Source organism: Bos grunniens, chromosome 25 (assembly GCF_055505025.1).
Source record: "Bos grunniens cultivar Pamir isolate PY7600 chromosome 25, Bosgru_T2T1.0, whole genome shotgun sequence".
Lineage (NCBI taxonomy): Eukaryota > Metazoa > Chordata > Mammalia > Artiodactyla > Bovidae > Bos > Bos grunniens.
The window spans coordinates 32,224,303-32,237,583 of record NC_141189.1 but is presented as its reverse complement, the minus strand read 5'-3'; the positions used below and the strand labels follow the sequence as shown (position 1 = coordinate 32,237,583).

Sequence of the window (13,281 nt, the reverse complement as noted above, 5' to 3'; positions counted from 1 at the left end):
CAGATTAAATACAAATTAAATACAAAGAAGCTCAGCATTCAGAAAACGAAGATCATGGCATCCGGTCCCACCACTTCATGGGAAATAGATGGAGAAACAGTGGAAACGGTGTCACACTTTATTTTTTTGGGCTCCAAAATCACTGCAGATGGTGACTGCAGCCATGAAATCAAAAGACGCTTACTCCTTGGAAGGACAGTTACGAACAACCTAGATAGCATATTCAAAAGCAGAGACATTACTTTGCTAACAAAGGTTCATCTAGTCAAGGCTATGGTTTTTCCTGTGGTCATGTATGGATGTGAGAGTTGGACTGTGAAGAAGGCTGAGTGCCGAAGAATTGATGCTTTTGAAGTGTGGTGTTGGAGAAGACTCTTGAGAGTCCCTTGGACTGCAAGGAGATCCAACCAGTCCATTCTAAAGGAGATCAGCCCTGGGATTTCTTTGGAAGGAATGATGCTAAAGCTGAAACTCCAGTACTTTGGCCACCTCATGCAAAGAGTTGACTTATTGGAAAAGACTCTGATGCTGGGAGGGATTGGGGGCAGGAGGAGAAGGGGACGACAGAGGATGGGATGGCTGGATGGCATCACTGACTCGATGGACGTGAGTCTCAGTGAACTCCAGGAGTTGGTGATGGACAGGGAGGCCTGGCATGCTGCAATTCATGGGGTCGCAAAGAGTAGGACACGACTGAGTGACTGATCTGATCTAAATACAAAGAACCACAAAAAGATGCCATGACTGTATATGACTTTTCGAAATCTTCATGTTAGCATCAAATTTTGGTTCTTTTAAAATTCAGAAAACTTAAAATCTAATCGTAATTTGGTCATCATTTATTCTAGACTGGGAGATAAAATTCTCCACTAGAAAGCTAAAACATCCAAGGTACTAACGCTATTTTTCTGCTTTAAGATGTGTTGATACAACTTTTGTATCTGACACTGGTTCCATGGGCCATAAAGTATAAAAAATACTCTATTGTCAACCTTGCACACACAGCTATACAGTGCCTTTGTGTCGTCTGATGCCTGAACACGACATTGAGAACTGTAAAGAAAGCAGATACACTCAGAGTATAACAGAATACAATAATTATAAACAAATGGACAAATCCTTCAAAAGGGAAGATGACAATTTTTATTGTTATTACAAAAGCAAATTTTTTTTAACTTCAGTCATTTGAATAATTGCAAGAGCAGACTAAGGGCTTAATCCTCACACAGGCACCAAGTCAGGCACAGTAGGTAGCTACAAATCATAAGAAAAAGGTTTCTTTACCTTGGATTCCCATAATTCCTACCTAGAGCATTCTGCCATGCTTTTGAATTAGGTTAAAAACCCAGCAAACCTAATCAGTTCCCTTCAATTCTGTCTTTTAAAAAAGGAGAACTAGGTATTAACCTGCCATCTAGTGAAAACTAGTCACTAAATCCTGGCCTGAGAGAGATCCACATTTCTTCTAGAACAAAGATAAGAAACTAATTAAGATGTGTGCCAAATGTTAAGTCCTTAAAATGTAGACCTGGGCTCAGACCTAAGTTTCACCTAACGCATGTGGGTGGTCTGGTCGCCTGAGGTGTGCAGGAGCTCCAGCTCCAGCACAAACACTCTTCCTGGGCAGCAAGCAAGGAGGTAGCAGGGACTTGGGCTGACAAGCACTAAGCTAATGTGCCTGGCAGAGGGGAGCCTTGGGAAGCACAATGTCATTCTACCTTTGCTGTCCACAAACCTGAGGTTTCCACGGTACATAGTAAAGGGCACAGTGGCATGTGTGACAAGGCAGAAAAGACTACCACCATTCTGAGGGTCACTTAAATCCTGCCTAATTTTCTGCCTAATCAGACATGGTGCCTTACTGCTTCTCCCTTATTTTGGAGAATACTCCAATATTCCCACACCTTCATGCCCTTAAAACACTTCTTAATAAACAACTCAGCTAGCACATTACTGTTTCAAGGAAGCATAGGATTAGAGGTATGTGAAAAGTATATTTACTGAAGGAAGACTCAGTTATGTCCTAGGATATTGAAAATTAAGAATATCCTAGAGCCAAAACCATCATAAGTTGAACCAAATTTACCCTATCTGAAATTTGGCAGTACATTGGTTCAAATGGAAAACACTGAACTACAGGGAAATAAAAACACTTCCTATTCCATTTACTATGAAATCTAATATAACCAACTGACTGCTAAATTTAAACCTACTAGTCTTTGAGTTGTGCACGTGTTAAGTACATTTATTTACTTAAGTTGCTGCCATGGCAAGATCTGTAGAGGAAAGAAACAAGATCATAAAGGTATTAGATGACATCTGCTACAATCATGGAAAAAATCAGCTGGAGGAAATATAAGCCATGTTATTTGGAGACAGAAAATCGTCCCCTAAATTCTGTTGATTGCTATCTACCTTATGTATGTATGTCTGTGAGAGGATTAATGGCACAGTTTATTCTGTTAAGATAGGCCAACACTGAACATTTAATCATTCCACAATCAGCTATAGGGCTGTTACCAGAATTTTCACAAAGGGTTTTTAAAAGCTGAAACTTGCTTGATGTTAAGAGCTGTAATAAAAACTTTCCTACCCAAACCAGTGAAGCTGTCATCCATGAAGCAGCAGTCCATAAGAAGTCCACGCCAGTGAGGAAAGGTGCTAGAGTGCTGCCAGATGGAACAGCCATCAAAGACCATGGAGTAATTACAGTCACAGCTAGTGTTTCTGAAGATTGCCAGGGAGTTTTCTTGATTTTTTTCAGAAGTTCATCATGAAAGCAGTTTTTGAGCATAAGTTCACCTTTTTCTTGGGTTGCAAAACTGCAGCTGGTTGAACGTATGACCCCAATATCTGTAGCACTTCAGCTGAGGATGCCAGTATCTGTCAACTGCATCACATTCAAAGTCCATCCTATTTTGTAAAAGTAGTTCTTGTAGTTTATGTAACTAGCAGACAAGTATGAACTACCTCTTGTTACAGTGAATAACCTTATTCTTCTACAATTCACAAAGTTTTTACATTCAATTATCACATATTTCAAGACTCAATTCAAAACAAATATACATGGGCTTAATTATTCAAGAATACCTTACTATTTGTCACTTAATTTCATAGCATTATATACTCAGTCCATCTCTTTTAGTTTGATTTTACATAGATTTTCACTGGATGAATTATGTTTGCAAATTAAAAACAAGAAACCTATTTCCCCTTCTCCCATAGTAAGAAATAAAGGTTGAAAAATGGCAATTATTTAATGTTTATTTCAGTATCTTAAGTTTATTAATTTAAAAAACTATGATTAAATAATCTAGCATGAAAGCTGTATAAAGAACATCATTAATGTAAAAAGATGCAAAGAAAATTGTGATTCTAACATATCTAGGCTAAAGACAGCAAAGAAAAATGTTTAGGTCTGTCCTAAGTCTGTAGCCAATTACCCTGTTTTTGCATTGTCAACAATATAAACACACTTGCACTTGCAGAAGACAAAATGACAGCATAGGAATCTGTATATTGCTTTTCATAGGTCTGACATCTCCCCACACTGCCAGTTCACTTCAGACACATCTGCCCATCCAAGTAACCAGGCAGTGTAATGAAGGTTTTTAAATGCATCAAGTAAGCATTCTTCCCACAGAACTTCAAAGCCCACAAAAATGCATGGTGTTGGTTAATTTAACAATGAGGTTTCTTCTAAATAATCTTACTTGCATAAATGTGCAAGAATCCATCAAAAGTTTTATTTCATAATTATATTTATTCTCTTTATTTTTTTAGAGGTAGGCCCTTCACAGTTGATATCCAAGTCATTTTGAGTCTTGGCAACATGCACATAATATTCTAAAAGTGTAACTGTTTTAATAGCAAACATAACTTTTTTTCAAAAATGTGTTCAATTTAAAAATGGAAATATATCTCTGGAAATAATTTCAGTGACTCTTGAGCTTTTAAAGATTCATTAAAATCCAAGCAATTGCTAGTATTTTGTTCTTATTAACTTGGAAGTATAAAAAGTTATAATATATTAATTAAAGCTCCCACATATTCCAGAAAACTAAAAGCCCAGATTTGCAAACATAGTATAACTTAAATTTCATGCAACTTTAATAACCATGAGTATAGTTATAGGAAACTGCAGGACAGTAACTGTGCTCTGTCCATAAGCTGTAGCGTCATTCATGAAATGAATGGGAATTTTACAGTTATGAAAACATGATAGATTTAGTTTTTATGTTTGTGGCTGGAAATAGAGGAGGCTTTTCTTTTCTGAGGCAGGAAGATTACAGGGAAGTGACATGTCATTAGATACACACTTACAAAGTATCTTATTTAGAGATTAAGCCAATCTAAAAGAGGCCAAGTCTTCTGTAAATGGCAACACTCAAAATCAAAGTGGGGCTTCCAATAAACCCAGAAAAAAATCCCTGAAAGTATCCCTTCCATTTCCCATTTATTCTCATTAAAAATTTCAAAATCATGACAGTTGTAGCAGAAGGTCAGGATTCAATCTAAAAACCACCACAGTGCTGCACTCTGGGCCATCCAAATCATAATTTAGCAAATTTCAGCATATATTTAAGAAAACAATTTTGAATAATCGAGAAAAACATAATTCTACTTGTTGTTAACTTTCCTGTGCAGATTCTGATGGTTCTAAATATGTATTCATTTAGTTACTGGATGAGATTTAGCTTTAACCAGCAAGAGTCATCCAGCCTTTAAAATTACTGATATAAACAATAAATAAACTGAATAATTTGTAGAACTGGCACTTGCAATTGATATGGTTTTCATACTAGTTGCATGCAGCTCTTATAAATACTAAAGGAGGCATTTATGCCAGGTCTCAACATGCTGTTTTTATTGTAAATTCCACTAATTTAACAAGTTAATGGAATTTTTTGTAGGGGTACAATTTCATTATGCTTTATACTTATGAAAACTACAGATATGCTGTTCCTGTGTCTTAAAACCACTTACTTTGTTTAAGAAACCATGTTAAAATATCAGTTGGCAGAAAATAACTGAGAGACCTAATAAAGCAGTGTCATAGTTGCATAAAGATATTGTATGTATGCATTAACCATCAAAAGAAGGGTTCCATCTAATTCTTTCTTTTAATACAAACTTGAACATGGTTTGTAAGTGCCTCATTTAAGTAGTGGAGAGGAAAAGAGTTTAGAAAAGTCCAAGTAATAAAATGTACTTGATTACTTGGTCCAGTTAAAAAGCTAATGCAACAATGTTACATCCAGATAAAAAACAGTATTCAAAAGCAATTCAAATACCAAAAAGGGTTTCAAATTGAATATTTTATTAACATGGTAGTTGTCTTTGTAACATGTGCACACACACTCGCACACTCAGAATGATCTGCCTCGGGGGAAAAAGACTAGGTATGCCTAAGGGGAAATGAAAAATAAAAAAATTCCTGGTAGGTTTTTCATTATTGTAGGCGATTATGTCCACATCACTTACAAAGCTATTGCCAAATCTGTCCAAGGAAGCAGAGTTTGAGAGGGGAAGAAAAAAATCTTGGGAAAAATTCAACAGTGGCATAGCAGAGCTCTCAATATGAGAAAGCTGACATAATGTGGACTTTTGCTGTGAATTTTGTCTTTGCAAAATATGGGGAGAGTTTTGTCAATGGGCAGAAAATAAGAGAAGGCGGTGTGAAGTAGGCTTTTGCAGTCAATTTTCCTCACAGTATTGTGCAGGGTCATCAAGAAAATGCTTAGTCTTTCTCTGGAACCAGTTTCAGAACTTTTCCAATTGCAATGGTCTTACCTAGAAATGAAATTTTTAAGAAACCTTTTCAGTAGTTAACAGCAAGGCTATGTTAGATATTAAAACTTTATCATTATTTTACAATGTAAATTACTAATTAAAACCTATGCTGAAAAGTAAAGTATGGATATATCTGTACAGTAGAATTATTATTTGGCAATAAAAAGGAATGAATTATATACATATCACAGCATGGGTGAACCTCAAAAACATGCTGAGTGAAATAAACTACACACTAAAGGTCACAAACTATATGATTCTGTTTATAAGTCATGTCCAAAAAAGGCAGGCAGAGAAAAAGTAGACATATGGTTGCCTACAATGGCCAGAGGTGGATAGAATAATCGGTGGTAACTTGGTAAACAGGTATTTGGGTTCCTTTTTCAGATGTTATAAATGTTATAAAATTAGGATGTAGTGATGACTATACAACTCTGAACATACTAATTCACTGAACTATATACTCCAAACAGGTCAATTTCACGGTATTTAAATTATCTCAATAAAAGCTGTTAAAAAGGGCTCTCAGACCCTATTATTAGAAATACAAAATCCATTTGGTCTTGTGAAAAACCTAAAAGCCAAGCTATTCTTTAGCGGGGGGGGGAAATCTGAAGTTAGAAATTCTTGCTACATTAATTTCTAATTGCTAAATAAAATTCTCATTTTGTTATATTAATAGGAAAGCCCCAATAGCCAGTTTCACTATCATCAAGAAGACTTTTAAGATAATGACTTTAAATGTATACCATCTTTATATAGTTTCCTCTGAAATAAAGTTCAGTAACCATATCCATCATATTCCCAGTGCTTGGCACAACTCCTGACATTCAGTGGATATACAGTAAAGTTTTTGCTGAATTGAATTAGAACTAATATATGAACTGACTATTCTGTATTTTAAGTGAACCATAAAGTTTTATGTAAAGTCTTCCATAGTCTTAAAATAGTAACCTAAAGTAATACTCTATAAGAGAAATGTTCTATTAAACACAAAGTCATTTTGTTTCTATGATACCAAAGTTTCATAGCTGTTTGAAATAGGAAAATTACAGCTATTCCAATTCACTCAGGCAGAAGTGGACACACACACACAAGAACATGAACATTAAACCCTGAAATAAATAATAAATATTAAAAATATAATAAAAATATTTTTATTTTATATTACCTTTTATTTTAAATATTTTTATTTATAAAAATATAATGAATAAATACTAAACCTTGAATATATTAGGCATTAAGGCTATCAATCTATGTACTCCTTTATCTCCTCCCATTTCAGTGCAGTTAAAGTTTATCATATTGGATTTTAAAATGATTTTTTTCTAAAAAATAAGCATGTCTACCTCAAAGGTTTGCTTACTAGCAAAAATTTGCTCTACTGGATAAAGTCCTTCAAGATGAGGTTTTATCACACATATTAGAGAGGATTTTATCATAGAAATGTCTTATTTAGCAATAAATAAAAGGACTCCCAAAACCTACTGCCTGCAAAATATCAAGATTAAGGTTCTTCATCTAGAGCATTACTACTAAAGTGTATGGTCAAGTCTGTTTAATTCATTCAACTCATAAAACATATATAACATATATTATAAACAGGTATCCAAGTTTCCTATGAACTTCTAATGTGCACTGTACTCAGATGAAAACTACCAAAGCTAAGCACCTTAGACAAACCTCTGGACATCAATTTAAAGGCTTACCCTCATCTCTTAAAGTAAAGCGACCCATTTGAGGGAAGTCTTTAAAGGTCTCAAGGCAGATGGTTCCTGCTGTCCTCAAGCGGGCAATGCACACTTGATCCTGTTTCACAAAACGGGGTCGAGTCTTACTTTTTTCTCCTGATTTCTTGTCTACCAAGCAGATTAAGGCCTATCCAAGAAAAAAGGATGAGATTAGAATAATGCCTAATAAAAGAATCTTTAAGACCAGAAGTGTGAATAATGGTCTTAAAACAAAAACCCCAATTATCTTAAAACTCACTGTTATTTCAACTTCTTCAATACAGGTATGGATATGCAGCACCGCATTATAACCTGGGCAGATGATGGACTTGTGCTCTATAATCACTATCTGTCAAACAAAAAAAATTATCATCTTTATCCCTAGGTAAAAAAAGAATTGAATGTGTAACTCACAATTTCAGTAGGGCAGCAACTTATTTTTGTGTTGGAAGTGATAGGTCAGATTGGGTTACCTCAAAGCATGACTTTTTGATATCCTTATCCTACAGATCTTCTTGGCAAGTGCCCAAACTTTAAAAACATAGGCATACTTTCTTCTCTGGGAAGCCTTTCCTCTATACTCCTCCACCAAGGCATTCACTGCTGCTCACATGCTACAATTTTCCCTCCTGATATGAACTTAGTTTTATCCATTTCCCAGTATCCAAGCTCCAAAGTTAACAAGCTTGTATCTGACAGAAAAACCTAACTTGATTAATCATCATATAACAACTCAAAAATTCTGTGAGTTGTACCAGTTAACTTACTCTGTCATTCTCCTGGGGAAGTCAGGTTGCTAATAACATGGAGAAATTAATTGTTTTCCTATCTGGAAATTTGCTTGCTCTGAATAAGCAGACAAACCATGACTTCCAAGGCAACTATGCTCTACTTAAAGTAGAGCATAAAGACACTTTAAGCAAAATATTAAGTATCAATATATATTATCAACAGAATATAAAAACTAAAAATGCATACTTTCTACCCAGGACTTGTACCATCAAAGACCATTTGGGTATGAGATATACATCACAGCTGTTGTGATCTCTATATATGGTTTATCCTATTTCAGTTCCCCTTCTGCACACAATGGCATATCACCAGTTATCAGGACAAAGGGCATTTAAATCCTAGCCTCATTGTGACAGTGAAGGTCATCATGATAACAACAATATCTGGTTTACCTGGGCATCAAATGTGCGACCAGAATGACAAAGATTATTAGGATCACAAAGTATGAACCCTGGAAGAATCTCCTCCTCTTCAATTCCTTTCAGTCTGATTTTGAGGTTTTCACCTGGGGCTACAGAATCGGTTTCCACATCATCAGAAAGGATTCCAAGAACTTCCACATTGTGCTTAAAAAGAAACCAAGATTGGAAAACTTGATACATTCACTACATTTTAGAATGGAAAATAATGTTTGCTGAAGACTTACAAGTCACATTTTTCTGTGGTTGTTGATTAGCCAAAGTAATTCTTTTGAGTTTAAAACTCTGTAACATTTGTATAACATGAACTTAATGAAAATCATATCCTAGAATTACAAGCTGCCAATTAAAAGATTTATCTGTCATCTTTTAAATATCACATCCTAATAATTTCCAAACAGAATATCTACCTTTCTTACTTTTCTAAAATTAAAACATAAATCATTTTAATTTTATAGATATAACTTTCATTATTCTTAAATTTCAGGAGTTAAGAGACATAGCTTCTGCTGCTGCTGCTGCTGCTAAGTCGCTTCAGTCGTGTCCGACTCGGTGCAACCCCAGAGACGGCAGCCCACCAGGCTCCCCTGTCCCTGGGATTCTCCAGGCAAGAACACTGGAGTGGGTTGCCATTTCCTTCTCCAATGCATGAAAGGGAAAAGTGAAAGTGAAGTTGCTCAGTCATGTTGACTCCTAGCGACCCCGTGGACTGCAGCCTACCAGGCTCCTCCGTCCATGGGATTTGCCAGGCAAGAGTAGTGGAGTGGGGTGCCATTGCCTTTTCCGGACATAGCTTCTATTACCTATCAATCCCCAAACATCTGAAGAATGTATTTTTCTAAGGTTATTTGAACAACTAAGCTTTAAAAGCACACTGACTGTTTAATAGGTAGAGGTTTCCTTCTAGGGTGATGAAAATGTTTTGGAACTAGACGTGGTGATGGCTGCACAATACTGTGAACGTACAAAATGTCAATAGTGGTAAAATTTGTCTTTTATTACAATAATTTTTTAAGCATATAGATGGGGAAAAATGTTAAAAGCCATACCCACAAAGTAGTCCCTTATTTTACTCCATTTCCTCCCTTGGAGATAATTCATATTTTTAAAACACATGCCAGAAAACAAAACAAAATAACAACCTTCAAGACAAAAGTGAACTTTCTCATTGGATGGTATATAAACAGTAGAAAATCCAGAATCATTGTATTACATACCAGAATTCTACAAACTGTCATTTGCTAAACTCCAGTAGTTTCTCCCCCACACACATACACACACACATACACAAATAATGGCTTTCTTTCCCAAAAGGTAGCTTATACCTTACTGATACCTGTCTTGAAATTCATTCCAAAAACTAGTAGTACAGCCATATTTGCTAGCAAATTCTTTAGAGTAATGGAATAAAGAGGTAGAAACTAGCAGTTCCATCATATATAACCAAACAAGTATGTTTACTACCTTTTGCCCAAATAATCCAGTGTAACAATTCCTTTCCCTAAATGAAGACTTTTATAACTAAACAAAATAGAGCAAGTCAAATCTGTAATCCATACTTACGAAAAATTAAGATTAATTTTTTAATTACTTTCTGAGAGGTAGTAAAGATTTTATCTACTCAAAGTGCTTCACAAAAGTGGAGAGTCATACATGATTTATGTATGTATGGCTGGCTGGCTTATTTCACTTAGTAGTAATGCCCTCCAGGTTCATCCATGTTGTAGCTTATATTAGAATATCCTTCCTTTCTAAGCTGAGTGATACGCCGTTTTATGTGTACACCGTATTTGCTCCTGCTTTGCTCCTGCTTCCGTGTGTTGGGTGCTATGGACATTGGTTCTTCAAGGTCTGTTTTCAGCTTTTAAGGGTGTATACTCAGATGTGGAACTGCTGGATCATGATTACTCTATTTTTATTATTATTTTTGTTTTTGAAGAAATGCCATTAAGTCTTCCCCAGCAGCTGCACAATTTTACGTTCCTACCAACAATCCAGAAAGGGTTCCAAATCCCTACATCCTTGCCAGCATTTGTTATTTTCTGGGTTTTTCTTTTTTTTAAATAGCCATCCAGATGGCTGTGAGGCATTATCTCACCAGAGAAGGCAATGGCAACCCACTCCAGTACTCTTGTCTGGAAAATCCTACGGATGGAGGAGCCTGGTAGGCTGTAGTCCATGGGGTCACGAAGAGTCGGACACTTACTGAGTGACTTCACTTTCACGCATCGGAGAAGGAAATGGCAACCCACTCCAGTGTTTCTTGCCTGGAGAATCCCAGGGACGGCGGAGCCTGGTGGGCTGCCATCTGTGGGGTCGCACAGAGTCGGACGCGACTGAAGCGACTTAGCAGCAGTAGCAGCAGCGGCAGCAATGATTAGTGATGTTGAGCTTCTTTTCATGTGTTTGTTGGCCACTTGTTCATCTTCTTTGAGAAATGCCTGCTTTAAGTTCTTTGCTAATTTTTTAGTCAGGTTCTTTCTTTTTGTTGTTCAGTTGTAGTTCTTGATATATTATGGATAGTAACCCCTTTATCAGATTTATGATATACAATTTATTACCCCCATTCTGTAGGTTCCCTACCTATAATTTTTCAGTGTAAAATAGTCTTACATCTGGGCTTCCCTAGTTGCTCAGACAGTAAAGAATCCAGCTGCAATGCAGGAGAACTGGGTTCAATCAATCCCTGGGTTGGGAAGATGCCCTGGATGAGGGCATGGCAACCCACTCCAGTATTCTTGCTTGGAGAATCCCCATGGACAGAGGTGCCTGGTGGACTACAGTCAATGGGATTGCAAAGAGTTGGACACGACTGAGCAATTAAGCACAGCACAGCATAGTCTAACATCTTTTAAAACATAATTCTATTCCACTGAAACTCAGGGACTGAAGTAAACTGAGTTCTTAAGGACTGATTAACACCTGTAAGATATGCTACACTGAACTGTTCAGTAATTAGTGTAAAGTGATAGTTTCTAAAGAGAACTAATATATTGAGTCTCTTCACCTTTAGCTACAGCCCAGCACTCAGTTCACTTGCCCATAGTAAGTACTTTTCTATTGTGATAAAATACTCATATTTACCTTTTAAAACTATTTTACATCATACAATTCAGTGGCATCGACATTCACAATGGTATACAACCATTATCAGTATCCGGTTCCAAAACATCATTACCCCAAAAGGAAGTTCTGTGCCCATTAAGAATCCACTCCCCATTCTTCTTCCCCCAGCCCCTTGCTTCCATCTCCACAAGCAAATTTGACTTCTGTGATTGCTCAACAGACAAAATACAAGGATTCAAACTGACCATTATTTTCACTCGTTTATCACTGCATAATTACCTCTTAAAGAAAAGACACTATGATAGCATACTCTGATCTCCAATGCATAAGGCATCAAGAAACCCCAAAGTATACTTTGTAAGGTTTCAATTAAAACTCAACAGTACATTGACAATTGTCTTTTGTAATATTCTTTGCCTGGAATAAGCATGGTAAAGAAATTCTCAGTTAAATCTAACAAAATGTCTATTTGGAGGTTCTGATAATTCAGGCCTTTTCCTACGTAAACAACATCTTTGGATTGTTAGAGAAGTCCTCTGGAAAACAGGTAACAGTTTCTTAGTAACAGGTCATCTGCAATTACCAGCAACTGACCAGTCAAAAATAACACAAAGGAATATAGTTCATTGAGATTTTTTCATGTTATTTAATGAAACCCTCTGCTATAATGAAGAAACTACAATAAGGTATTAAGAGTCAAGAAAAGACCCATTTATTATTAAAAAAAAAAAAAATCCCTTTCTCCCCAAATAAATTAGGGGCATAGCTTGGACACATTTTATAGTATCCAACATAACTACTATGTACAAAAAAGAAAGCTAATTATATTAACGTTAAACCTGAGTTTTCATCCCTGGCTCACTTACTAATCTAGAATGTTAACAGAAGCAAATCACTCAACCACTACAAATCTCCATTTACTTCCTATAAAATAACTAACTGAAGCTCTCATGATGATGTACTTTTTAACTCTGACATGGTGCCAATACTGTCCCTTCTCCATTTGTCAATAAATAACACCACATATTCTTGATTAAATTTTGCACTTGACATTAACTAGCTCTGCATAGCTCAGTTGGTAAACAATCTGCCTGCAGTGCAAGAGACCTGGGTTCGATCCCTGAGTTGGGAAGACCCCCTGGAGAAGGAAATGGCAACCCACTCCAGTATTCTTGCCTGGAGAATCCCATGGATAGAGGAGCCTGGCAGGCTACAGTCCCTGGGGTCGCAAGAGTCGGACACAACTTAGCAACTAAACCACCACCACCACCACCAATGTTGGATTTAAAAAGTGGTTTCTTTTAATGAAATCCCTAAGATTGAAAAGTTCTGATTCCTTACTAATATTTTCAAGAGAAAACTTAAATGAACAAGAGCATTATGAATTCTTACCTTGTTTGGCATCATCACAAGCTGCTGGCCTTTACAAATAGATCCTGATTCCAGCTTTCCCAGGACCACAGTGCCCATATCCTGTTTAA

General features: G+C 36.4%; 2 protein-coding genes across 5 annotated transcripts in view; one reads left to right on the top strand and one right to left on the bottom strand.

The window, feature by feature from the left end:
- LOC147345396 (uncharacterized) overlaps positions 1–13,281 on the top strand; it is a 124,864-nt gene that overhangs the window by 7,764 nt on the left and 103,819 nt on the right. The window lies entirely within an intron of this gene.
- GSPT1 (G1 to S phase transition 1) overlaps positions 5,304–13,281 on the bottom strand; it is a 29,776-nt gene continuing 21,798 nt past the window's right edge. For all 4 annotated transcript variants that reach the window (XM_086375721.1, XM_086375722.1, XM_086375718.1 and 1 more), the window contains exons 11-15: positions 13,193–13,273; positions 8,708–8,881; positions 7,783–7,872; positions 7,503–7,671; positions 5,304–5,793 (exon numbers count right to left, since the gene is read on the bottom strand). In XM_086375721.1, the coding sequence (XP_086231847.1) occupies positions 5,741–5,793; positions 7,503–7,671; positions 7,783–7,872; positions 8,708–8,881; positions 13,193–13,273 (567 nt within the window). In that variant the 3' untranslated portion in view covers positions 5,304–5,740. The remainder of the gene's footprint in view (positions 5,794–7,502; positions 7,672–7,782; positions 7,873–8,707; positions 8,882–13,192; positions 13,274–13,281) is intronic.